The 25,745-nt window shown below is 41.7% G+C and overlaps 1 protein-coding gene across 2 annotated transcripts in view; it reads left to right on the forward strand.

Annotated features, from left to right (window-relative positions):
* hecw2a (HECT, C2 and WW domain containing E3 ubiquitin protein ligase 2a) overlaps nucleotides 1-25,745 on the forward strand; it is a 42,575-nt gene that overhangs the window by 12,966 nt on the left and 3,864 nt on the right. The window contains exons 3-29 of one of the 2 annotated variants that reach the window (XM_023409209.2): nucleotides 980-1,087; nucleotides 1,416-1,510; nucleotides 2,879-2,945; nucleotides 3,521-3,690; nucleotides 3,805-3,944; nucleotides 4,100-4,200; nucleotides 4,288-5,135; nucleotides 7,282-7,582; nucleotides 7,729-7,821; nucleotides 9,254-9,404; nucleotides 9,830-9,936; nucleotides 10,321-10,445; nucleotides 11,190-11,375; nucleotides 11,578-11,712; nucleotides 13,491-13,593; nucleotides 13,696-13,792; nucleotides 14,044-14,127; nucleotides 14,288-14,370; nucleotides 15,990-16,110; nucleotides 17,311-17,424; nucleotides 18,025-18,177; nucleotides 18,718-18,816; nucleotides 20,559-20,688; nucleotides 20,778-20,924; nucleotides 22,519-22,633; nucleotides 24,428-24,513; nucleotides 24,864-24,976. In XM_023409209.2, the coding sequence (XP_023264977.1) occupies nucleotides 980-1,087; nucleotides 1,416-1,510; nucleotides 2,879-2,945; nucleotides 3,521-3,690; nucleotides 3,805-3,944; nucleotides 4,100-4,200; nucleotides 4,288-5,135; nucleotides 7,282-7,582; nucleotides 7,729-7,821; nucleotides 9,254-9,404; nucleotides 9,830-9,936; nucleotides 10,321-10,445; nucleotides 11,190-11,375; nucleotides 11,578-11,712; nucleotides 13,491-13,593; nucleotides 13,696-13,792; nucleotides 14,044-14,127; nucleotides 14,288-14,370; nucleotides 15,990-16,110; nucleotides 17,311-17,424; nucleotides 18,025-18,177; nucleotides 18,718-18,816; nucleotides 20,559-20,688; nucleotides 20,778-20,924; nucleotides 22,519-22,633; nucleotides 24,428-24,513; nucleotides 24,864-24,976 (4,072 nt within the window). The remainder of the gene's footprint in view (nucleotides 1-979; nucleotides 1,088-1,415; nucleotides 1,511-2,878; nucleotides 2,946-3,520; nucleotides 3,691-3,804; nucleotides 3,945-4,099; nucleotides 4,201-4,287; nucleotides 5,136-7,281; nucleotides 7,583-7,728; nucleotides 7,822-9,253; nucleotides 9,405-9,829; nucleotides 9,937-10,320; nucleotides 10,446-11,189; nucleotides 11,376-11,577; nucleotides 11,713-13,490; nucleotides 13,594-13,695; nucleotides 13,793-14,043; nucleotides 14,128-14,287; nucleotides 14,371-15,989; nucleotides 16,111-17,310; nucleotides 17,425-18,024; nucleotides 18,178-18,717; nucleotides 18,817-20,558; nucleotides 20,689-20,777; nucleotides 20,925-22,518; nucleotides 22,634-24,427; nucleotides 24,514-24,863; nucleotides 24,977-25,745) is intronic. The other variant, XM_087174819.1, reaches the window with a different exon arrangement.

The raw sequence follows: 25,745 nt of genomic DNA on the forward strand, positions 1-25,745 counted from the left end.
TACAGTAATGTTCAGGGAGAGTTGCAGCCTGTGAGCTGTCCCTCATGATCTGTTGTGTGAGTAATGAGACAAACCCACAGTACAACACACAGCAGGAGATTCTGGGCACTATGCACCATGCGGTTAACAAGTTCAAATGTAAACTTAAACTACATTCTTTTATAAAATATAAAAGATGCAATGTAAACTTGTAAACTTAAACTACATTCTTTTATAAAATATAAAAGAATGTAGTTTAAGTTTACATTTGAACTTGTTTACCAAATGATTAGTTACATTTCTGATGACCTCCAGGACTTAACCCGTCTGGATTAGTTTCCCTTGCGGATGGGATGCTATGTGGGGGAGAGAGATAGTGTAAACCGCTGGTGCCGGGCGAGGCGTCAGGTCACTTCATATCGATCATAAGGCTGCCACGACTTCATTATCTGCTCCAGGGTCTTATACCCCAGAGGGGCTACCACTTTCCTCGACTAAGCAGACACTCAATGATAAGCAACCTGCCCTCCCCTCCTCCACTCCACTTCAAACACAAAAGCACACACACACACACACACTCATGCACACACACACACCTATACAGTATGCAGTCCTCTCTTGAAACTCTCCACCAGTCAGCTGAGTTTGGTGCTTCATTAATCTGTGTGCAAAAGTGCTACGTACAGCGGAATTCCCCCTCCCTGTTTTTAACTCGGAGGAAGTTTGGTGTTTGTCCTTCTGGTTAGAGGTTGTAGGGAGGTTATTTTGGGAATGGATTTCACTGATTAAAGAAAGACACTGCAGACTAAACTGACTGAAAGGCGGAACAGATGCAGCTTGGTTGCGGTTTTTTGTACCAGAGTCCGGAGCCTAAGCACTGTCATCTGCTGTTTGATTTAACATTCTTTGGGTTTAAATGTCATAACAGCAAGAGCATGATTTGTCTAACTGCAGAATTAACACAAACTCACGTCTAACCAAGAGTTCTGCTTTTTTCCAGATGAAACCAGTCCGTCTAACGTGTGGGACTGTAAGAACAGAGGGGTGAATGGCACCCAGAAAGGACAGATTGTTTGGAGGCTGGAGGCTGGGCCCTACTTTATGGAGCGTAAGTTCATACTTAATGATACAATCAAAAATAAATCCTTGAACTATACTGTAAAATATTTTATCATCTAGAATGTGAATGTTTTTTTCTGGTATACAAGTTTATACGGGTTTAAAGTTTCATGTACACTTTCATATATGCAACCATTCTTATGCTCATATAATTTAATGATAATTTCAGTACGTTAACCTTATATTTACAATTAATCTCACTATATGAGCTTTAAAGATCAATACATATGACACATTCAAAACACTATTCTACAGCCAACAATAGGCAGAGACTGTTTGTTTCCTTATCCCTGAACTCTTCACCGCTTCCTCTGCAGCCGAGACCAAGATCTGTTTCAAGTACTACCACGGAGTGAGTGGAGCCCTGCGAGCTACAACCCCCTGCATCACCGTGAAGAATCCAGCCGTCCTGGTCTGTGGCCCCGTTCACACTTGCTGTTAACATGCGTCTCGGGTAATCCGGTCACAAGTGGACAGCTCTGAGCTCGTCAGTTCAAAGCAGGCATTAGACTGTGTCTCCACAGTGATCACTTGTGATCGGATCCTCGCTCTAAATGCAAATAAACATGTACATCAGACTAGATGCATTGTTGTTTTTAGCCATACCCAGTATGACAGACGAGTATGTCAATGTGTTTGTGATTGTGAGGGAGAGAGAGAGAGAGGGAGAGAGGGCAAGGATGGACAGAGCAAATGACTGAAATAAGGTTTTAACCATTTGAAATAGTAAAAAAAAGTGGTCAGTGTTTATATTGTGGTGGGCCACTACAAATAAATCAAAAATAGGAAACAGAAGTGTACAAATATGTTCTGTGCATTATGAAACTGTGTTGGGACTAATCAGACTGTGGCAGAGGACGTCAGTAGAGTAGTTGGTCCTTCAGTGTGGCCCAGAACAACTTTTGCGTTCTCACTGCTACAGGAATGTGGCCACATGTGGCTCAGAACACCTCCACATGTGGTCTGAATGATCGCATCTCAAATGCATCCCCAGTGAATCTTGGATGCGTTCACAACTGAACTTAGAGCTGACCACCTGCGTGTGTGTTTAAGAGAGAGAGAGAGGAGAGAGGGAGATACTCTGTCTGTCTGAGATTCAGTCATGCACAGTCTCAAGCTTTAGCCCAGCTTTAGCATTGTGGGTAATTGAGTATTTTTTGACAAGCTGCTTGAAAGCTTACATATAACAGTGGTGCTCAGTGTTCAGTGTTTTTGAATGGACCAAAAATCAGGGCTGAATTAATCCATTAAGCAGAGCTCAAGTTTCTACCAGTTGATGTTTGAACTGAAATTAATATAAAACCAGTGACTGTCTGGTTGGCTGGACACCGGTCTGAAAATGGACAGTATCCTTTAAACAGTGGCCAGTAGTCATGTGAAGTTCATATTTACACAAAGGAGCCTCACAGTAGTTCAGGCAGGCAAGTGAGTCATTATATGTCATACCATGTTTCAAACAGTCCAGGTGATTGATGACCATACACTGACATATGACAGAATCAATCTCTGACACTTGGCCGTCCATATGAGAAATGTAATTTTTCTCTGCTACATCAACAGTGAGCAGTGTATCCTTGCTGCTGCAGCGCTGCCTGCTCACACTGAATCTAATTCCCTCTGCCACCCAGGTTGTCATCTGTATTAGTATTTAGATTTATGTGAATTCAGTAGGACAGGCATAGGTGTGTGTCTGTGTGTGGTCCCTGGAATACAAATTTGTCCTCTGTGTTTTTATCCTGTGGTGTGCAGAGTGTGTGTGACACTGTCTCCTCTCTCCCAGGTGGAGGGGCTGGCAGAGCAGGTGGGCATTGAACATCCTCGGAAACTGATCAGCTTTACTTTGACGGGTGAGTTTTTTTTTTTTTATATGGGAAGACATTTTGACTGATTATAAAGTGCATATTTAAGTGTCTCACTGCTATTCAGATAGCTCTTGTAATCATTCTCAATAACAAATCAGAGCTAATCTTGAAGTGGAGTCAATAACTTCAAGTAAATTTAACAAAGCCCTCCAAAAAACAGACCAGACTTTTGGATGTAATCTTATCTCCATCTTTGTCTAACAGCTTCCTTTGGGGAAAACCAGAGTAAACTCTCAAAGCTGTTCAGGAAACACAGTGGTATTGGAATTTAAAGAGGTGTTTTTCTGACAGAGAAAGACAAAGAATGTTATCAGTTTTCTGTTGAAGTCGGGCAAAATCAGATTTAACTTAATGAGTTTACAAGAACAAAAACTCCTTTTGCATCTTGCTCACCCAAAACCACTTTGCTCTGTTGACCGTCATGTATCTGCAGGTCAGATTTTGTAACAGAAGGCAGAGAAGAACGAACCAGTCCCTCTTTTCCCTCGCCTACATATTTGGCCCTTTGGTCATAATTTGGCCCTCTGGTTATGAGACTGGTGTCTGATGTTTGGTTGCAGATTTGCGTGCCACTGGCCTGAAGAAGGGCATGTTTTTTAATCCGGACCCGTACCTGAAGATGTCCATCCACCCAGGGAAGAGGAGCGTATTCCCCATCTTCAGTCATCACGGACAGGAACGAAGATCAGCCATCATTGCTAACACCACCAACCCCATCTGGCATGGAGAGGTGCTTTACACACCGACGTCACTTCACCATCAGACACACTCTTTCTTTCAAACTATATATTATCAATACCTTAATGAGAGTGTACTCACCTTGTGTGTTTTTGCCTCTCTGCAGAAATACACATTCGTAGCACTAATGACAGACATCCTGTATATTGAGGTGAAGGACAAATTCGCAAAAAGCCGACCAATCATCAAACGCTTCCTCGGTCAGCTCACTATCCCTGTGCAGCGGCTTATAGAAAAAATACCTGGGTAGGTGACAAACATGTAAACATGAGTTCACACACACACACACACACACACACACACACACACACACACACACACACAGAACATACTCTATAAATCATTTGATGTGTTTAATGTCAGATCCCTCTGTGGTGTTTTCCTCTCTGTTTGGTGTCCAGTGTTCAGCCTGTCAGTTTCTCTTTGTGTCGGCGCCTGCCCACTGAACACGTAAGCGGCCAGTTGCAGTTCAAAGTGGAGCTCACTTCAACCGGGCCTGACGGTAAATCCGCATTTAGGTTGTATTTGCATTTTCTATATAAAATATATATGTTTTCATAAACGTGCAAACCTGTTCTGCCTCCTGCAGGTGCTTCTCCTGATTCTATCATTGGCATTTCATCCTTGAACGGAGCTCCGGGGACTCCATCTGATGATGAGGACCTGCCACATCACCTTCCGGGGGTGGTTTCTTCAGGCCCCTCCCCTACCGGCTCCCAGGGTTCCCAAGGCATGTGGGAAGGTGGGGCTGCGGCCTGCGTAGAAAAGGACCTGCCTCTTGTTGGAGCCGAGGCGAGATACATGGAGCCTGAAAGCTTCTCGGGCCATGAAATGCTCCAAAGGTCATTCAGTGAGGGTCTGGATGCTATTGAGGCCCCCAAGGGTCCTGGTGAAAGACCCCTGGGTGCAGCCTCACCCAAACTGCGCTCTAGCTTCCCCACAAACACAAGGCTCAGCTCCATGTTGCACATAGATTCAGACGAGGATGAAGACAGGTCGGGGGCCAATGACATCTCTCCAGTGCCACTGTCACCGCTGCTGATGAACGGAGCGCCTCTAGATGTCGGCGGTCCCGATGAAGACGATCCATTTCCTGAGCTACAGCAGGAGCCTGAGCAGCTAGAGCCCTCAGTGCTTGAAGAGGAGCCCGAGGGTGCATGTGCTTTGGCAGAGGACATGCCCCCTGAGGTGGACGTGGAAACAGGTCTCGACTTGGAAGATGTTTTGGAGCCAGATGTGTTCTCCGAAGTGGAGGAGGCTCCTTTCACAGAAGCCGTGTCTCATAACACTTTGCCAGAGGGTGGAGAGCTGACTGAGGAAGGAAGGGTCCCTGGCGAGGAACCCTCATCAGAGATTGACACCTGCTCCATGGCAACAGCCCCACAGACGGTCTTCTCATCATCAGAGAGCTGTCCAATCACACTTACCACTGCTGTGGTTAGTTCATTAACCTTAAATTCATTATCCTTATCGCCAGTTATTTATAACATTTTCAGCACAATTTCTCAGATTTTCAGGTGACTTGAAATTGCTTCATCCGTCCAAATCACTAAATCACATCAGCAGATGTCTGGAAGGAAACCTAAGACTCAAATTCATGTTGATCGTAGAACATCGGTTCTACGAGCGCCATATTAGTTAAATAAGCAACAACAGATTATGATTTGTTTGTTTATTTCATCATTTATTTGGCTATGCCAACACAAATGGTTCCATAACTGGTACTTGACTGTTGCTATGCAACACATAAACATTTTCCTGATCTGCACAGTGCACACTAGCTTGCTACTTTGTCTACATGTTACCTCAGGTGTGTGCTGAAGTATCCAGGCTTCTTCCCTTCATCCTCCTCTGATGACCAGACATCATTTCATTCAAATGTTATTTCTGGAAATATTTTCATCTTTGCAAAGTTTGTTATCTAACAAAGATAACGACCATTAATGTGACGCTGATCAATGGTTAATAGAACACCTGTGACGCAGAGTGACACATGTAGTTAAAAGTCCCAGTGCTGTTGTACTCTATATCAGCACTCATGGAATGACTCTCATCCAATCAAATAACTTGGTCTGAACTAACTGTTGTGTAATATATTTTAAGATGTTTTATTTATTTTATTATTTTATTTCTCACCAAAATGCACTGTGTGATGGTGAGTTCATTTCCTTATAATCATACATTCCTCACATTCATGATCGCTCACTATCATTCTTCTTCTTCACTGCCTTTGTTGGTGCATTGCTACATTTATTTGTTCATTACTGCCACCAACAGTCAGTTGTGAAACCAATATCAGGATTCTGATTCTGATGTGAATTGCGCAGCAGGTCTGCTTGCACATGTGAACGTACAGTATGTCCTTGTGTTTTTGCACCATACAAGCAAATGGAGTATGGGGTCATAAAAACATTGCTTCATTGTGCTACCAGTGGTCAAAACTCCACTTGGTACCTTTAAACACTATTCTGAATTCATTCACTTAATGAAACAACCATTAATTTCTACTGAAATGTAGGAGCAAGATAAAATTAAAATCACTTTAAAAGATTTTGATAAATTCTCTCTTATTAATCAGCTGTGACGGAAGACACAACTGAAATAAATAAACTTAAGCTTAAATGAATGTGCATTAATAATTAGTGCTGTGCAGTGTGCGGACTGTACAGTAAACATTTCAGTACCGTGCATTTTACTGATCATTTGTATCTTAAACTAGATGATAAACTTAATTCAGTCCCAGTTCAATTTAAATGGTACATTTTTTTTTCTCATGATAGCTCATGATATCTGCTTCTTAGTAAAATATGTGCATACTGTTCATCTATATGTAACAAGGGGCAATACAACTGAAACTAGCAAACCTTCTTGTTAGGTTTATTCTGAAACGAATCAAGGTGATCACTTGCAAAACTGCCACTAGGCTGGCACTCAGCATAGTCTGCTCAGATGGTAATGGATGTAACCTAGCTCAGTCTGTTATGCTGTGGCTGAGTGACATTAGTTTCTTCACAGTGCACACATTGTACTGAGAAGCAGTCTCCGCTGGGTCCTAGCCACAGCTGTGTTTGTGTCACAGTGCACCATAGTACTGTACTGTAGCACCGTCATTCCACTTTCAGTGCAGGGTGTAAAATATGTAGTTTTTATTCAGTCAGTTGGAGATAATTTTGCGTTTTGTCTGACTTGTCTTGTTCTAGTAGTGAATTTCTACGAACAGAGGTTGAGAGTGGGAACCAGTTTCCATTGGTTTTTGCTACAACTGTTCCATGTTGCTTCCTTTGAGCCGTCGCACCTACGCATCAAATCATATTTACATGAAGTCAAAAGTCTCTCAGCTTTCTTTTGTTGCCTTGGTGATGGAGTGATGTAGCCAGTGCTGCTCATGGTGTTTTTGTGAGCTGCCATTTAGATTGACAGACTTCCTGTACACTGACATTCTGTAGCAGTAGCAGTGCAGATATTTTACTGCGTGTGAATCAACTAGTGAGCTTAAGTTGTGTCACCACCACCCCTAAATTTATTTTCATTTTGTCCATTGCTTTTAATAATCTTTTTTTTTTATTTTGTTGGATATTTTTAGGAAGCGGAGGAGGGAGCAGAGACGGCCATTGATCCAGGGGGAGATGTAGTTCCCAGCACCCCACCAACTACTCAAGCTGTAGACGATGAAGGCGGTGGGCAAACTGATGTCACTGAGGCTGAAGGAGAAGCTGCGGCAGCCAGCGGGCAGGAGGAGGTTGAGGAGACTAGTGTAAGGAGGCTCAGCCTGCAGGCTGCAGGGGGCGTGGCTGAAGAACAGGAAGGGGAGGTGACAAAGCCACAGGAGGAGGCGGGGTCTGCGGATTCAGAGCAAGTTACCACAGAAACAGACGGAGAGGATGGTACTCGGTTTAAAGCAACTCGTTGTTCACTTTTTGTAGTAGACATTTTTGTTAACTGAACATCAGTGACGTTCAAAACATATTTTCACCATTTCCACTAAATTAAAACAAAATCCCTCTGTGTTTTGTATGTTTTCTGTGCTCAGGTACCCATGTCAACGGCCATCCTGTACGTTCGCTTCCTTCTGTACGTCACGACATCCACCGATACCAACGTGTGGACGAGCCTCTGCCCCCCAGTGAGTGTGTGTGTCTGCATGCACCATACTGTTTGTCTGCTTAATCTGTGTATATCACCATCTGTGTGTAGTAGCGTGTCTTTGTGTTTGTGTCTGTGCTTGTATCCATGTGTGTCCATATTCACTGAGCGACCCTAATTAAAGTTACAAACCTTGGACCACAAATGAACCCTAAATCACTCAAAGAATAACGATTGACACAGCAGTTTCTGTGTTGAGTTAAATATTAAGACAATTATCAGATGCATTGCCTTGAAATTTTGTAAAGACATTCATGTTCGCCACAGGATGAATTGTAATAACTTTGGTGATCCTCTGACTCTTTCTTTAGTGCGCAGGCCAAAATTTAAATGTGACCATTACTTTAATTAGCAAATGCTAGCTCGCTAACACTCTAAACTAAACGTCAACATGTTAGCATTGTCAGCATTTGACTCAGCATCACAGACCTCCTAGCATGGCTGTAGACATTTTGTTAAAGTTCCTCTTGACATGTTTTAAACTCTGTAAAATCCTCTGCTATGATTAATATTTTGTTTAACATGGTTTTCAAACATAAACTGTGAAAAAATTAAAAACTGGGTCTGAAGCTCATCTCCTCTTACTTCCTCATTAAGAAATGTGGATCAGGCCTTGTGCCCCGCCTACCACCTGCTCCCTCCAGGTGGACAGGTGAAAGAGCAGAGAGTATCAAGATGGTTAGAGGAGGAAACATCAGAGAGACTCAGCCACATGTTTGAGCCTCAGTCAGACCCAGACTCAGAGGAGGAGTCTGAGACCAGAACCAGAGACTAGCAGATGGATCGGAGCGGTTAGCGCAGTTAGCATCTTTTATTTGTTTATGTTGTTTCTTAGCTTGCAACTGACAGTGGGTGACACAGTGTTAGCGGTTGTGCTAATGCATACTCTCCCTCTCTGTACTGAAAAGGTTTCAGGTTTATTTAGCCCCGCCCTCCGTCCCCTCAAGTTGACAGGATTGGTTCCTTAGGTTTGTGATGTATGAAACCCTGGCATTCTGAATCTGTTTTTATGAGACTGTCATTGGTTTAAACGAATCTTGTTATGTGTTTATTATGGATGTATGTTAGGTATGTCATTTATTTATATATGGAAAAATCTCCCATATTTTGAAACCTAAATGTTTCCATTGGTTCACTGCAGTTTAAGGTGGAAACTAGTTGAGGTAATTTTGTGAATGCGTTTCAGTATAAAATGTGCTGTAAGATAAATAAACAGTAAAACATTTTTGGGTTTGATGACCTGAATATGAAGTATTTCCATGTCTCCAGACAGAGTAGGGTTTCAAAAGCTTTGAGATTGTTCGTTGTTAATGTCATCATCCGTCATCAACTGTTGGCTTGTATTTACATTTACAGTTATGTTCCTCGAGGCATTAAACATTACCTTGTATCCACTTTTAATTGCTTCTCAGACTGGGAGGCTCGTATTGACAGCCATGGGAGGATCTTCTTTGTGGACCACGTCAACAGGACCACAACATGGCAGCGTCCCACCGGACCTCCTGCCCCGCAGGGCCTGACCCGCTCCAACTCCATTCAGCAGATGGAGCAGCTCAACCGCAGGTAGGCTTTGTAAAAATAAAAGTACTTTAATTTCCAACATAGTTTTCTGAATAGTAAATATTTAAAAGTATAGGTATATACTGTGCACAGTAGCTCACTAAGCCAGGGGTTTATTTTATCCAAAGTGGCTTTTAACAGACTAGAGAAGCAAAACAAAACTTGCGTGCTGACAAAAATGTCCACTCAGACTTATTTTGTTATGTATTCTCTTTTAATGGGACATTGCCTGTGGGTTTCTTTTTGTTTCTCTACATCTTGAGGTTTTTATGAACCTTTGAATAAACACAGGTATACAAAGACTTTGAATAGGAAAGTGCTTCTGTATTATTCTCTATCCTTTGAAAATTTTCTATGCAATCTACATACAATGTTCTAAGTGTAAATTTCTTGTGAAACACTCTATTTTACTATACTCTCCATCACAGATACCAGAGCATCAGGAGGACCATAACCAACAGTGATCGGACAGAGGAAGCCTCGGTTGACTTGTTACCTGAACCAGAAAGCGATCTAATGCCTCAGTCCATAGCTGGTTAGTTTCAACAGTTGTACTACAACAAATACACAAACAGAAAGAAATAGAGGTTTTATTCCTAAGACTGTGCATCTGTTCTGAGAAACAATATTTCTCCAATTAAATGACTGACCTCTTGAAAACAATTAATCTCTTGGAATACTATAATAAGCAATGAGTCTGAAAAAGCTATTATTTTATACACAAAGGTCTCAGAACAGCAGTACTCTACGGAGATGTTTTTATATCAGTGACATAAAATGCTAGATATGCTGTTTGTTCCACAGTCTTATCCGTACACTACACTGTAATGAAACAGATGTCTTATGTTGTCATGAAAGCTGCATACATTAGTGTCTCCTTGTTTCAAAGCTTGACTAGTGTGTATTGATTCTGTTGCAGAATACCGGCGAGAAAGCGCAGTCGCTCACGGCAGCGGCCGCTCGCGCCTCTCCCTGCTGCTCCAGTCGCCCAGCGCCAAGTTCCTGTGCAGCCCCGACTTCTTCACCGTGCTGCATTCAAACCCTGTCAGTCTAAGTTGCTTCACCTCCTCTTTCACCTTTGACCCTGTGCTTCTTTTATGTAACTCTAGCTGCCTGCATGTAAGATCACTTGTCCACTCCATAGTTTGACCCTTGAATTTTTGAGTTCTCATAACAGTTATTGAATGAGGCACTGACTTCACTACGTAGTGCTACAATTCAGTACCGTAACACAGCGAGTGTATGACCCATTACTGTAGTTTAGTACAGGTTACAAATATGATTAATGAGTTAGACATGAGTGATGATCAGTGAATGCAGTCATTACTTAGAGACAAATTTATCATAAAGATAAATTTGTCATAAGCAGACTTTGCCTCCATCTTTCTTTTTCATCAATATAAAATGCAAACAAGCCGCTTTTTAAAACATAATCATACACATATATTTTCTCACTAGCCTTTAATAGTATCTGGCTGTACAGATAAACAAAAAATTTCAGTTGAATAAAAATTCAGAGCCACTTATGGTTCAGATCAATTAGAACAGCAGTGAAAAAAGTCACATATTATAGAACATAACACTGATTCTTCATAATGTAAGTTGGTAACCGACAGACAACATCTCTGATAATCTATTTAATTCAGATTAGTCTTAATTCAATTCCTGAAACGTTAATCATGAAAATATTGGCTTGAGAAATTTCCTACTGTTCACATTGTCTTGAATTTTGACTGTCTGTCTCCTGTCTCACCGTAATGACCTCACCGCTCCCCCCTCTCTGCCCAGAGTGCCTACCGCATGTTTACGAGCAACACCTGCCTGAAGCACATGATCAGTAAGGTGCGCCGGGACGCTCATTACTTTGAGCGCTACCAGCACAACCGCGACCTCGTCACCTTCCTCAACATGTTCTCCAATAAGCAGCTGGAGCTTCCCCGAGGCTGGGAGATGAAGCACGACCATACTGGGAAGGTGTGTGAGTGTTTGTGACCCCTGACCTAGGATTACCTCAGCCCTGAAGACCATGTGCATCCAGTGATTTTATGATTAGAATCTCTGCTCAGTTCTCCATTAGTTTTCAGCGCAGCTTCACTGCGTGTGAAGATGTGTTTCTGTGTACACATAGTGGAGTTTATCTGTGCATGACTGTGGGTATGTGCACCTCTATGTCCAGCCCTTCTTTGTGGATCACAACTGTCGGTCCACGACCTTCATTGACCCACGGCTGCCCCTCCAGAGTTCTCGCTCGACCGGGCTGCTGGCCCACCGCCAGCATCTGAGCCGCCAGCGCAGCCACAGTGCCGGGGAGGTGAGAGACTACCCCTCACTGCAACACGCCTCACCTGGAGTCAACTTAAGGCTCACACAACGCTGCAATGTTTACAGAAGCCACTGTGAGGGCAAAAAATATGCTCCATAGGTCTCTGCATTGTGGGCACAGACTAAAATAGCAAATCCAGTCAGCCATGACTTCCAGTCCTTCTAGATCTATTTTTCTTTTCTTTAATCTTTACTAAGGACACAGCTCGGGGATGGGCGTCCATAAGAAGCAACAACAACAGACAAAAAGAATCCACATATAATCAAACAAAAACATAAAGCATGACATCCTATAATGTATATATTCTGCTAATTGATTCTTCTTATGATCATATAAGAAAAAGATATGTACCACACTTTGGGCTGATATTTCTTCCTGGTTTCTCTATGTTGGATTGATAAGCATCCCTCTATCTATTGTCATATTTGTAGTGATATGATTTAGTAGTGATGTGTTATGATTACCATAAACACACTGAACCATAGTTAACTTGATAAACAGCTTTTGTTGCCCTGTTCATCCACAGAACTGGAGTCATTATTAGGTTCAAGTATCTGGTTAAGGTAGTGGACTCGGGATAGGTGTCCTTTCAGGACAACATTGGTGTATTGCACAGTAATGCAGCAGAGACTGTTTTTAAAATGTTCCTCCCTGAAGCATTCTAGTGTTTGTGGGAAAATCTGAGACCTGAGAAAATGACCAAATTTACGTAATAATTCCACAATTTTCCAGTTCACCTGTAATTTGTCTCCTGGGTTTAATTTTCCTGATATATATAGTCTATGACTATTTGACAGCCGCCTTTAATCTTAAATGCTGAGCTGGTTAAATGTTCATTGTAATGGTATGGATATATCAAGCAACTTCAAATCCATGTTGATTTTGTTGAGTTGACTTTAATGTCATCCTGGCCTGAGCAGAAACAGCCTGAACAGCAGTACATCTATGTCAAAACATATGTGAGCAAACATACTTTCATTATTTTTAAAGGGAGGAGAAAATGGCATTTTGACTGACAACGGGCAGATGAAACTGTCTCTGACATCTGCGGAAAACAGGAAAGAAAACAAAAAGACAGAGAGAAATAATCAGACAATGAAAACACATCAGTGACAGCAGTAAAATAAATACTACAGCAAATTAAGAAAGCTATTTTACAGTACATGAGCTCTGCGTTACAGTACCTCAGTACCAAAGAGCAGCAGTGCCCGTTATTTTTCTCACAATTTTACCTTTCTGTTACCCTAAACAAATACTAATACCTGTTATTGTTATATTACAGCCCTGATCTAGTCATAAAAGTTGAAAAGTTTCACAAAACATCACCAAAATTTTTTTTATATTAGGTTTTTGAATTCATATTTATTCCTACATAGCCTCCCTTTTACAAGATGAACACATGTTTGATAAGTGTCTTCCAACAATCAGCAACAGTACAACATCAAGTCGTAGTTAGCATCATCATAATTATTTGTTTGCATCTTAGTGATACCCCAATGAAGTGAAAGATTGTGGTGATGCAGCGTTTTGCACCCCCTCATGATAATTTGCGTTGGGTGTGAATGACCTCCCATGGTTTGCTTTGGAAAATGGATAACAGAGCTGTAAAGAGATTTATTGGTAATGGGCGAGAACATGCAAAGCTAACAGGTATCCAGCAGATGTTGAAGTGGTAGAGATGAGGTCAGGTTTTGGTGATGACTGGCAGGTGGATCAGTCTCAGAACTAGGATGCAACCTGAACTGTAGTGCTTCTTTTTGTCACAGGTAGTGGACGACTCTCGCCAAACCAACCCGCCCGTCATGCCCCGCCCCTCCAGCACCTTCAGCGGCTCCAGTCGGAGCCAGTACCATGACGTGGTACCTGTGGGTGAGTCGGGCAGAGTCGCATGTATACATGCATAGATACAAGTGTGAACATGCTCAAGACACAGGACGCACATTCCTAAATTCTCTCACTTTATTCCTACAGCCTACAATGACAAGATAGTGGCGTTTCTACGGCAACCCAACATCTTAGAGATACTGCAGGAAAGGCAACCTGAGCTAGCCAGAAACCACTCCCTCAAGTACGTCTCTTAAAGTCTCTCTCTCCCTTCCTATTATTGTCTTTCATTGTTTCCTTTTTCCCCCCCCCCCCCTTCCTGTCCAGCCATGCTCACCTCCAGCACCTCCATTATCATCATCATCAGTCAACCTCAACACACAGTTAACCTTTAATCCTGATGGATTGTGCCAGTTTACCCCCTGACGTTTGTGTGTATGTGTGTGTGTGTGGGTGTGTGTGTGTGTGTGTGTGTGTGTGTGTGCACGCGCGCAGGGAGAAAGTGCAGTTTATTCGCAGTGAGGGAGTCACTGGGCTGGCTCGTCTCTCTAGTGACGCTGACCTCGTCATGCTGCTGAGGTGAGTCCTGTGTTTGTGTGTGTGTGTGTGTGTGTGGGTGGGTGAGGGGACTGGTTATTGGTCAGTTGTGAAAATTAAAAAAAGTGGGCCCCACCACTCCCAGTACAAGTCTTAATTCCCATTTTATCCACCTGTGCTAATGCTGTACTGTTGTCTCCAGCTTATTTGAGGAGGAGGTGATGTCATATGTGCCACCACTACTCCACCCAGGTTACTGCATCTCCTCCCCTCAGAGCTCCCCTGGTAAGTCTCTGTCTCGCTGTGTCTGCATCACCCCAACTGCAGCAGCTTTATTAGCACCTTTTCTGGCCTTTATTAAATTCTTACCTGTTATGAAATTCCATGCCTGTCACCATGAGATTTGCTTTACATTGTCTGACTAAATAAAAAAAGCAATTTCATAGAACCTTCATATATATATATATATATATATATATATATACTACCTTAAATTAGAGTGATGTGAGGCTAAAGTAAAACACAGTACACACTCAAATGAATAAAAAAACCTCACTCGCTTTACTGGAGCAGTTAGTTGTTGAGGGTTAGGGCCGGGTTATAATAGAAAAGAGCCACTAACCCAAGATGGGGTGAAAATCCAGCAGTCATAGAGATGGGATAGTCACAACATTGTTTAAATACAAGGATAATGGTGGATATTTTCAGGCAGTCTTTAATGGATGGTGTTCATAGTGTTGGATTCAGTTGTTCACCTAAAAAGTGCAACAAAATGGGAAGAATGAGCAAAGAGAGTTTGAGAGAGAAATTCAAACCCTGCTTCAAATGTTGTTGGTCACCTGGCCAGTCACTAGGTGTGCTTGTTGAATTGCTGGTTTCAGAAAGTTAAAGCTATTTGTAGGTTTTGCTGTCGCTACATAGCTAACATTAGCATTAGCAGTTATTTACTTACTTAGAATTCAGCATCAAACTTTAAACTTCCTGTACTCACAAAGAAGCGCCAATGTTATCTCTTGCCTCTATCACGTCTTTTCTTCGACTGAAGATAGCATGCTAACCAGCTACTTTCTGATAGCAACTCACTGAAGCTTCCAATTGCTCCTGAAGACATAGTACTGCTAGGATGTATGTCTTAGGAAATGAAATGTTTGCCGAAGCCCTTGTCTAGCGACAATTACCACCAACTTCTCCCAGCAAAAAAAAACAGCAGAGAAAACTTACATACAGCCCCTTTAAACTCAGTCATTTTCAGAGCTTGAAAATGTGTGGGGGAAGGGTGTTACCAATGCTGTTTGACCATCCAACACGCACCTCTGATGGAGTATGCAGCCCCTTCAGATGACTCATTAAGTGAATTCTAGTTGACTTATCCTCATCTAGTCTCCTCATCTCTATTTCAAATACAAATACACACTCACTGATACAGACCTCTTTTCTTCAGCTCATCTGTCACTGCGTATCTTCTTCTGTCTGACCTTCTGTCTACACTCTGCACCTCTTTATGCGGAGCCCTCCTCTAACCTTAAACTGTTCAACCAAATTACAGACATTTACAGACATTTACAGAGGACAGCGGAGATAAAGCTCTGAGCAAGAAACGCAGATTCTCAGTCTCTGTATTTTTCTCTGAAATTAATGAATGAATAACACTAAAACACTGATAGAAAATAACAATCCAGGATTAACCTGCATACAGTACAGGACTCCTCGCACATTCTGGCTTTACCCATTTTCTGCCTGGGATCATTGAAATTTTATTTTATTTCAATCTACCTGTATGTGTTTGTCTTTACCTATCTCTGCCCTTGTTTTATTTACTGTTGTGCCTACTGCCTGATTTTTTCTCCCTCCTTTCTCTTTTGTCTGTCTTTCTTTTTTCTCTCTCTCTCTCACTTATACTTCAGGCACTCAGCGAGCCAATGCCCGTGCTCCTGCTCCCTATAAGCGAGATTTTGAGGCAAAACTGAGGAACTTCTATCGAAAGCTGGAGACCAAGGGTTATGGCCAAGGACCAGGGAAAGTCAAGTATGTTTAAATATTGCAATTTAAAGAGAGTTGCGCATGGGTTTCCTTATTTAGCACTGATTTATAGAACAATATAAAAATAGCAATAATACCTATGACCGGTTCATTAAAGTTTCTTCATTTACTGTTTTAACTAAAAGGAAATAGGAAGACGAGGAAGGAAGTGATGTCTTTTCAGTAGTAGGTTGGGAAGCAGTAGCAGTGCTAATCGTCTTAAGCATCATCTTGTACAGTCATGTCACTGGTTTAAAATCTCTAAAGGGAATAAAAATCTGTATTTCTGCAAAAAATTTAAAGTCACTTAAACCAGTGTATGAATATCTTGTTTTAATAGCAAGACTTTATTTGGGCCTGCCAGTATTAAAGGATGTGTTGGTAAATATTTCATATTTGTATTGTTGTCAACACATCCCATGAAAAGTTTCATCACAATAAATTCATCGGACTGACAATTATTTTGTGTGTTTCCAAAGCCTGATATGTCTTAGTCCTCTGTGCCACAGAGCTCCATTGTTTCCAGAAACTATTAAAAACACATTAGTGAACGACACTGTTGTTCTGGGTGACGTGTTTCTACTTCACCATGAACACACACACTGTGGTTTATTTTGATTCAGTTCCACAAACACTGTCCTGCTGCTGTAATTACTCACTAGAGCACCAAATGTGGATTAATCCGCAGCTAAAAATAGTCCCCAACAAATGCACTGTTTATTTCTATTTAAGTAAAGCTTGCTAAAAAACTGCAGTTCCCATCTGTTTTAGGAAATTACTGATCCTACAAAAAAGTGACGTTTTTTAAAGATTTACGACCTTGTTAGGAACCGACCACGTTGTATTGATTTGTTTTTTCATGGGATTTGTTGACAAGAAAAATGTAGAATACTGCAAGCCTTCTTGTTTACATTTCATTTGTCAGCAGCGTTTAAATATTCATACATAACATAGCATCAACTCTCCCAGTGTTAACACTCTGCATCTACTTCCTGTCATTAGCAGGACTGTTCAACATATCCTTAACTTTAAACCCATAACTGAAGTATTCTCTTCAGCCTAGTTGTAAAATTCAAAAGAATACTCTATTAAAATAACAACTAACATTGTGTGAGTTTATACAAAGTCAAATGACAACATTTCCACCATTGTTCACACCAGGTGTAACTCTACTGTGTGTGTATTTCTGTGTGTGTGTGCTCCCAGGCTGATCATACGCAGGGACCACCTCCTGGAGGATGCCTTCAACCAGATCATGTGTTACTCTCGTAAAGACCTACAGAGGAGTAAACTCTATGTTAGCTTTGTGGGCGAGGACGGGTGAGAGAGACGCATTTCATTCCCCCTGTTTATTTCCTTGTCCTGCTGTAGACAGTGCAAGTGTGAAATGTGTGTATTTGCTGAGTGTAATCGATCCAGGTGAGATTCACTGAGCATTCATTCTTATCTTAAGATTCACAGCTTATAGTCACACACACACACACACACGTTTGATAACATCCCAGTAGACCTGCAGTCTTCTGATGAATAAGCAGCTGGAGGAAGGGGGTGGGAAAAAACACACAAAACATTTTAATATCAATAAGCTCGTTACAAGGATGATTGACAGCATCTACGCTGTGTTTTTGTGTTGTGTTTTTATGGAATGACTGATAATAAACCCTTTGTTATCAGTTAATTGTATAATCTTGTTTCCTTTTCTTGTTGTAAATGCACAAGAGCTGATTATTGTGGGGCAGTATCTCTGCTGAAATAACCACCATTTCTCCAGACTGTGTTTAGACTGCTCCAATATAGAGTATACAGTATACATTGTTCTTTTAAATGCTTTGTGTGACTGCACGGAAGCTCAAGATCATTTACTGCTTCATTCTTCCTACTGACATGTATATACTGTATATGTGATATTTGTATTTGCAGACTGGACTACAGCGGACCCTCCAGAGAGTTTTTCTTCCTGGTTTCCAGAGAACTGTTCAACCCGTACTACGGCCTGTTTGAATATTCAGCCAACGACACGTACACTGTCCAGATCAGCCCCATGTCTGCCTTCGTAGACAACCACCATGAGTGGTGAGGTTTACCTATGTGTACTGTATCTATGGAGTCTTATGTTTGTTGAAGCTACACTTGCTGCTGTGCTGACTGTAACGTGTTCAGTCTGTCTGCTCGGGCTGCTGTTGTGTGCTGGTCCCAAAATAGAAGCAATTTGCGGGGTGCTGTGCGGAAATTTGGATCAGCTGTCTGAGGCTCAATTCTGTCTTAGTGACAGTGATTGGATGGACGGGTGGATGGATGGATGATTGGATAGATAGATGATCACACTGATGAATGGAGGGTCAGACAACATGACCGGAAAATCATAATGTCATAGGCTGGATGAAGAAGATAACACGTCCGCACGATAACGGCTGTTAAACAAAATACAACACGAAACACATCAAGGAAGAAACAAGAGCACAAAAGCCGGCTAACTTCCACAGTGTTTAAGATTTGAAAAAGAGTAAACCAGCAGGCTTGATCACTTAATCAGAAAAATGATTTGAAGATAGTAATTAATCTAGCTGTGGTGCTGGAGCCTGTAATCACCTGTGTTCCCTCTGCTGTGTCTAGGTTTCGCTTCAGTGGGCGTATCCTTGGGCTGGCTCTGGTCCATCAGTACCTGCTGGATGCCTTCTTTACCAGACCCTTCTACAAGGGGCTTCTTCGCATGTGAGTCTCTCAGCCTGCTTCCCTTTGACTTCCCAGGAAGTTCCATATAACTTGCATAGCCCCAGCACTTCCAATTAGATCCCCCTCACTAAATGTAAGACCTGAAAATATCAGGTTCTCTCAGCCAGCAGCTGGCTCAGTTTCCTCTCAGCAGGGGCAGCATCATTATTAATGGCTTTGTCCAAACCATTTCAAATCCTGCCAAATGTCTGCATTAAGGGTTGGTGCTAGACGACAGATGTTTATGTAATAATAAGGGTTCTAAAAGGAGCTATTTGTAAGTTTTGCTATTGCTACGTAGCTAACGTTAGCATTAACAGCTGTTTACTTACCAGCCTAAAAGTAATGTTGTGAGTTCATCAAACTTCATTCTTTACTCACCGACAGCTGTGGAAAGCAACGCCAATGTTAACTCCTGTCTCTATCACTTAGTTTCTTTTACTGAAGTTAGCATGCTAACCAGCTAGCAGTGTGCCCTGAAGATGTAGCGCTGCTCAGAGGGCGTATTATAACCTCTTGTCTTGTAAATGCAACAATGGCTGAAGCTCTTGTGATGCGACAATCACCACCACCTGCTACCGGCAAGAAACCACATTCAGCGGCAGAGAAAAACTTACTTAACCAACTCACTTAATCAGCAAACCTTCCTTAGCTCCACTATTGCTGCAGACAAGCATTTATCAAACAAATAGAGATGTATTTTAAATTCTAATATAAATAATATAGTTTATGAATACATCAAATATTTCCTGCTGAATTACAGGGAAATGTTAAGACAATGATTCTATGAGACACCTTGAATTTTTGATTTACTTTAATGGAGCAAAACGCTTCTCGCAACTTCAGATCTGGACTAAAATTTCAGCTTTTTTAGTTCTTTCAGTATAAAAGTAATCCAGGTCATAGTTGTCTGTACACACAGTACTTACTTTTTATGGTGTAGATTTAACAAAATGTGAAGAAATGTAAGCTTATAAAACAGCTAACTCATTGTCTCCATGGCAACACTATACTTTCTGTTTACATCACATCACATTCACACCTCTAGGCTATTTAGAGTCACCAGTGAATGTTCCCCTGCATGTCTTTGGACTGTGGGAGAAAGCCGTAGTCCTCAGAGAAAATCGACATGTAAACTCCACACAGAAAGGCCCCCCCCCCAGTCAGTCAGTCGGTGGATTTGAACCCAGAACCTTCTTGCTGCACCACTGTGAAAATGAAGCCATCGCAAAGAATTTCAATTTCAGATAAGATAAGCCTGTAAGTAAAAGGAGTGAAAACCAAACAAAATCTTTCTAACATTCAGAGATTTAATGGGGGATATGTTGGGAACATTCTAGGTCAAAGTAAAGACACTGATATTCCAAATGCTGTGCTGTTACCATCATATAACCTGAATTTAGTATAATGCTGAAAGTGCTTTGCTTTATACTTTTATTTATTATCAGTGTGTCTCTGTAAACATATAAACCTCCTCAAAACCAACATGGTGCATCTCAAAACATTTACTTGAAGTAATAAATCTGAACAAACATCTTTTTTTGCCATGCATCAGCAGTGTGTCATAATTTACTTCTACTTGAGCTACATCTGAGGAAAGCTATCTTATGCTGTTATATATGAAGTAATTGACCTCCAACCTCCCTTCTTACAATGAGCCATGGTTTACGAGTAGGACAACCTTTCAATACCTCGCTGACCCCGCTGTTGGCTCTGTGTGACCTCCGCCTGTGCTCATGCAGCCCGTGCGACCTGAGTGACCTGGAGTTCCTGGACGAGGAGTTCCACCAGAGCCTTCAGTGGATGAAGGACAATGATATCGAAGACATGCTGGACCTCACCTTCACTGTCAATGAGGAGGTGTTTGGACAGGTAGATGAGAAACTGAACTACAATAATTCATCTTGCATTTGTGAAATTAGTTGAAACTCAAGTTTCCCTGCCTGCGTGTGACTCTGCAGATCACAGAGAGAGAGCTGAAGCCGGGCGGGGCTGGTATCCCTGTGTCAGAGAAGAACAAGAAGGAGTACATTGAGCGAATGGTCAAGTGGCGTATTGAGAGAGGAGTGGCCCAGCAGACAGAGAGCCTGGTCCGGGGCTTTTATGAGGTACAGCCTGTTTTATCTGTGTTCAGAGATATTACTGAGGTCATGAGCTGCTCTTAAATATGAAGCAAGTGGGATTTTATGGCTTCATAGTGTGACAGGTCTGATGATCAATATCAGTGACGCAGTGTGGTTACATCACTGCATCAGGTGCTGAGAATTCCTGCTTTTTGACCAGTACAAACCCAGGAGCATCCATCTGCACACACACACACACACACACACACACACACACACACACATACACACATACACACACAGACTCCTGACATCTGGCATTTTCAGTGGTGGATGATGAGGCTCTGAGCGAGTGACCAGTGTCACAATCCATTTCAACTAGAAAGGATAAAAATACTTGAGATCAAGCCAAAAGAGCAAATGACAAAGCAGAATTGTATCTCAGAGGTACGGTGGCCCAGAGAGCTCAACACACTGCAACTTAAGAAAACACCCAAATAGACAAAACACAAAGACATTCAGAAAACATCTTCATCAATTTGACAACACATGCACCACAAATACACACAAACGCAAGCAAATACAGAAGAGTGTTTACAGGGGACATAAAGAAGGGATGAACCCGGCTGGGATGCAATTGCTGTTCAATGTGTTCACAAGTCACAAATCATTGAACAACAAGTGTGTCACACCCTGGTTCATCATTTCTTTGTGTTCCTGTGCTATTTGCAGCACGTTTCTGTATTTGGTTATGTTGTTGGTATTTGCAGCACGTGTGTTGTCAAACTGCAATAGCTGCATGTGTTTTCTCAAGCTGCAGTGTGTTGAGCGCTCAGGGCCACCGTACAGAGGACTGCACTGTGACATGATATCTGTTTTTATTCTTGTTGGGTAGAAATGAAACAGATGAATTCAAATAGATGGCATAGATTACTTACTAGTTTCTGTTTGATGCCTGTTATGATCCCAGTGAATTTACAGTACATAGTTATTTACATAACTGACTGGGTGTTTAGATTTTGTGCACTGCTCAGTTAGGATGTGAATGTCACGACATGTGTGTCTGCAGCGGTCTGTTCACACTCTGAGTAACACCAGCTAAACGTGTGTGTAGAGAACACAATTTGCAATTTATAAGTGTAAGAAAATGGATTTTGACATCTGACAGGCCACAGTCCACAGACCACAGTCTGACATGCTGTGAAAGCCCAGAGTGGACTGTAATCTGCACTGGTGTTTTTCCTCTTGTTTCTTAAATAACTACTACAAACCCCACCCCTGCTGAAATCCCTAGTCTGGCAGAATGACAGATTACTGGGTCTATGTGGGTAACATGTGTGCCTGTGTTAGTTTATAGGCCCTGGTTTGCTAAATAAATCAAATCCCCAAATTACTGTCAACAAACTGATGGAAACTTTTTTCCCAACAATGTTTATCCCTCTGCCATCTGTCTCTCTGTAACTGTGTTGTCTCAAAGCTCTGAAGTGCCTCAAACATCCTGACGTATGTGGGAGGACTGTGATAAATGTACCGTATGTTCACCCATGTGTTCATCCGTTCGCGCTCGCGTGTGTGTGTGTGTGTGTGTGTGTGTGTGTGTGTGTGTGTGTGTGTGTGTGTGTGTGTGTGTGTTGGTTAGGTGGTGGATGTGCGACTGGTGTCTGTGTTCGATGCCAGGGAGCTGGAGCTGGTGATTGCAGGCACTGCAGAGATCGACCTGGCAGACTGGAGGAACAACACAGAGTACAGAGGAGGTATGTAAAGCTGGAGGGAGGCAGAGATGGAGATGAACGTGTTCGTGGCACGCTGACAGCGATGTGGGGAAGCTAGCAAAGTCAGTTGCTTACAGTGGGTCTTTTGCTGACATATTTATTCACACCTTGAAGCTGCAAGTGTGCAGCCACTAAACCTCTGTTCTGAGCAGCGAGGGGTCAGACGTGTTGCTCTAGCGAACACTGGTGATAAGTAATCTCTGATGTATTGAAGTATTTCTCTTTCATTGTTTCTCAACCATTGTGAGGATTCAACTCAGCAGTTTTCCTGACCTCTAGCGAGATGTAAGGAAAAATGAAATAAATGACGACTGTAGATAACCAGTTTCATGCTGAGTCTAAGCACCAATGTCCACTGGATGCAGCTGTTGGACTGCCACACCTGCCGACTCCTAGCACCCTCCTGTTTCGTTATCTCACTCAGGAGACTCCCGTAATATGAGACAGCCCTCAACCTTTATTACAAATAATCATCATACGCTGATCCATACATTTTCTATGTTTGTCATTGACGTTTCTGAAACACAAGATAGACACACAATCCACACACATACCTACAATTTCAACCCATCTGTTACCACAACCTGGCAACCCACAACCCAATTCAAGTGGTGTGTGCAGCTGCTCTCTGTGCAGGCTGAGTGTGAATTAATTAATTGTTGTGAAATCAGCAAGTTTAACAATTTTATTTTCATGTTCATTAAATGTTTATTTAATGATACATGGCTTGTAACTGGCAGTGGTTCACACAGTGTTAGTGGTTGTGCTAATGCTAACTCTCTCTCTCTGTACTGACAAGGTTTCAGGTTTATTTAGCCCCGCCCTCTGTCCGCACAAGTTGACAGGATTGGTTCCTTAGGTTTGTGACGTATGAAACCCTGGCTGTCTGAATCTGTTTTTATGAGACTTTCATTGGTTTAAATTAATCTTGTTATGCATTTATTATATTATATTATATTATATTTTGTATATTATGTATGTCATTTATTTATTTACCAAAAAATCTCCCATATTTATAAGCCTAGATGTTGGCAGGTATGTGAGGTATGTTCTGGTGTGTAAAAAAGTATGAATCCCTGGTATTATTGGTGTTATTTTTCACTTACTCAACAGGCGGCACATATTATTGTTATTTTTTTATGGTACTTTTATAAATAAAACAACATAAAACTTCAACAAGCACTTCTTGTTTGTTACAAATTTGAGAGACTGAAAGTAACGTTCAATTTCAATTTGAAATTTTGATTTCAGAATATGAAATTTCCCTAGTAAAATCAGGAGGTGAATAATTCCATTTCCTATTTAATCAGTGTATCAGGCTTCACTGTAATGTACTGTATAACGAGCACTGGAAACTTTGGGGAGTTACTGCTATTTAATTATTGTAATACATGTTGTGTACAGTACTCGGATGCAAGCGCCAGTGTCCAGAGCATTTATAAGAGATCACATTAAAGGGCTTTTTAAGGGTCTGGCCAATACAGTTGAAAAGCCGCCAGCAGCAGGGACTCAAGTGAACTCAAACTGACAATCAGCCACGACTCAGTGTGAGGCTCTTTTAATAAAGGGATCGACTGAGACGGACAAAACGGCTCCGGCCATTAAACATTAAACAGCAGAGCCCATTCAAACATCACCCTGGAGGAAAAGTGGGGTCGGAGGTTGGCGAGAGGAGATGAGCAGGGGACAGAGATCTTATTTTCTTATTTGTTATTCATCTGACTCATGCACCATCATCATCTACCTCTAACCCCCCCCCTTTCCTCTTTCCTTCAGGTTACCATGACAACCACATAGTGATTCGCTGGTTCTGGGCGGCTGTGGAGAGATTCAACAATGAGCAGAGACTGAGGCTGCTGCAGGTAGGGCACGTGGGTGAGCGCATGCACACAGGCTGCCCCCGTGTGGAGGACGGGGGTCCTGCAGGCGCTGCAGAGCCATGCTGCATATCACAGACTGTGAAACCTTCATATGACAGTGCGCTAGCTTTTAGCTTGGTGATGGGCTTGAGACTTGATGTTAGTTTGATTTCTGTTATCAAATTTAAGTGTTGGCAATTGTCTGTTTTCCTTTATGTTTTCTTGGAAAATTCAGAATAATATATGGAGCTAAGAAGACGCATTTTTATATCTATTTTAAGTGATGAATAATGACAATGTTTCAGGATGCTGTTTCCATTCTTCTTGTGACTTTTTTGTCTTCCTGTCTCCAGTTTGTGACAGGCACCTCCAGTATTCCCTATGAGGGCTTTGCCTCTCTGCGGGGCAGTAATGGACCCCGCAGGTTCTGTGTGGAGAAGTGGGGAAAAATCACCTCCTTACCCAGGTAGGATCACTGTCTCATGGGATAGATCACACAAGTAATGGGATAAATATTTTAAAAAAACACAGGAAAAAATTATTTTACATGGATGTAAGTGACTAAACATTTCTCTACTATCCAACTCTAACTGGTCATATAAAGCCTGTTGGTTTATAATCAGACATCTGACCTCTTTCAAATGAAGCATCATCTGATCTAATTTCTATTATTTTTATGCTATTTAGAATCAAGGAGTGGGGTGGAAATATGATTCTCAAAAACTCACAGAGCTGTCACATTACTTTGATTTCTTAATTCAGTGGGTGCAATTACCTTTTTTGAGCTGATCTTGACTTAAAAGAACCGAATTAATGAAAAATTCGGTTTAGGTTATGGTGATGGTGAAATGAGTTGTGCCAGCTCAACTGGCATTGTAGGGGGAGGGTTCAAATAAAACATTAATGGTCCAATATAGTATAAAGGCAGATGTCCATGTGTTGTTTGATTATAAAGCAGGTCTAGGTTCTATATTAATACTGTGATAGTATCAAAGCCAGGCTCAGAGCCTCCTCTCTTCTGATTGGCTCACCGACCTGTTGTTACTAGAGCTCCAGAGAGAAGCGTGAGAGAGGAGATGTACAACTACACTGAGATGGTTTTTGGTTCTTAAAACCACAAATATATCTTCTTATTGATCAACACTTCAAATAAAACACAAGGAGAAAAAGAAAATATGGAGCTTTAATAATGCCTGAAAGATGCTAGGAAGGGGTGTGGTTTTTGTTTAAAGACT

The sequence above is a fragment of the Seriola lalandi genome, unplaced genomic scaffold (assembly GCF_002814215.2).
Source record: "Seriola lalandi dorsalis isolate HSWRI2012SDOR001 ecotype SW California unplaced genomic scaffold, Sedor1 jcf7180002054385, whole genome shotgun sequence".
Lineage (NCBI taxonomy): Eukaryota > Metazoa > Chordata > Actinopteri > Carangiformes > Carangidae > Seriola > Seriola lalandi.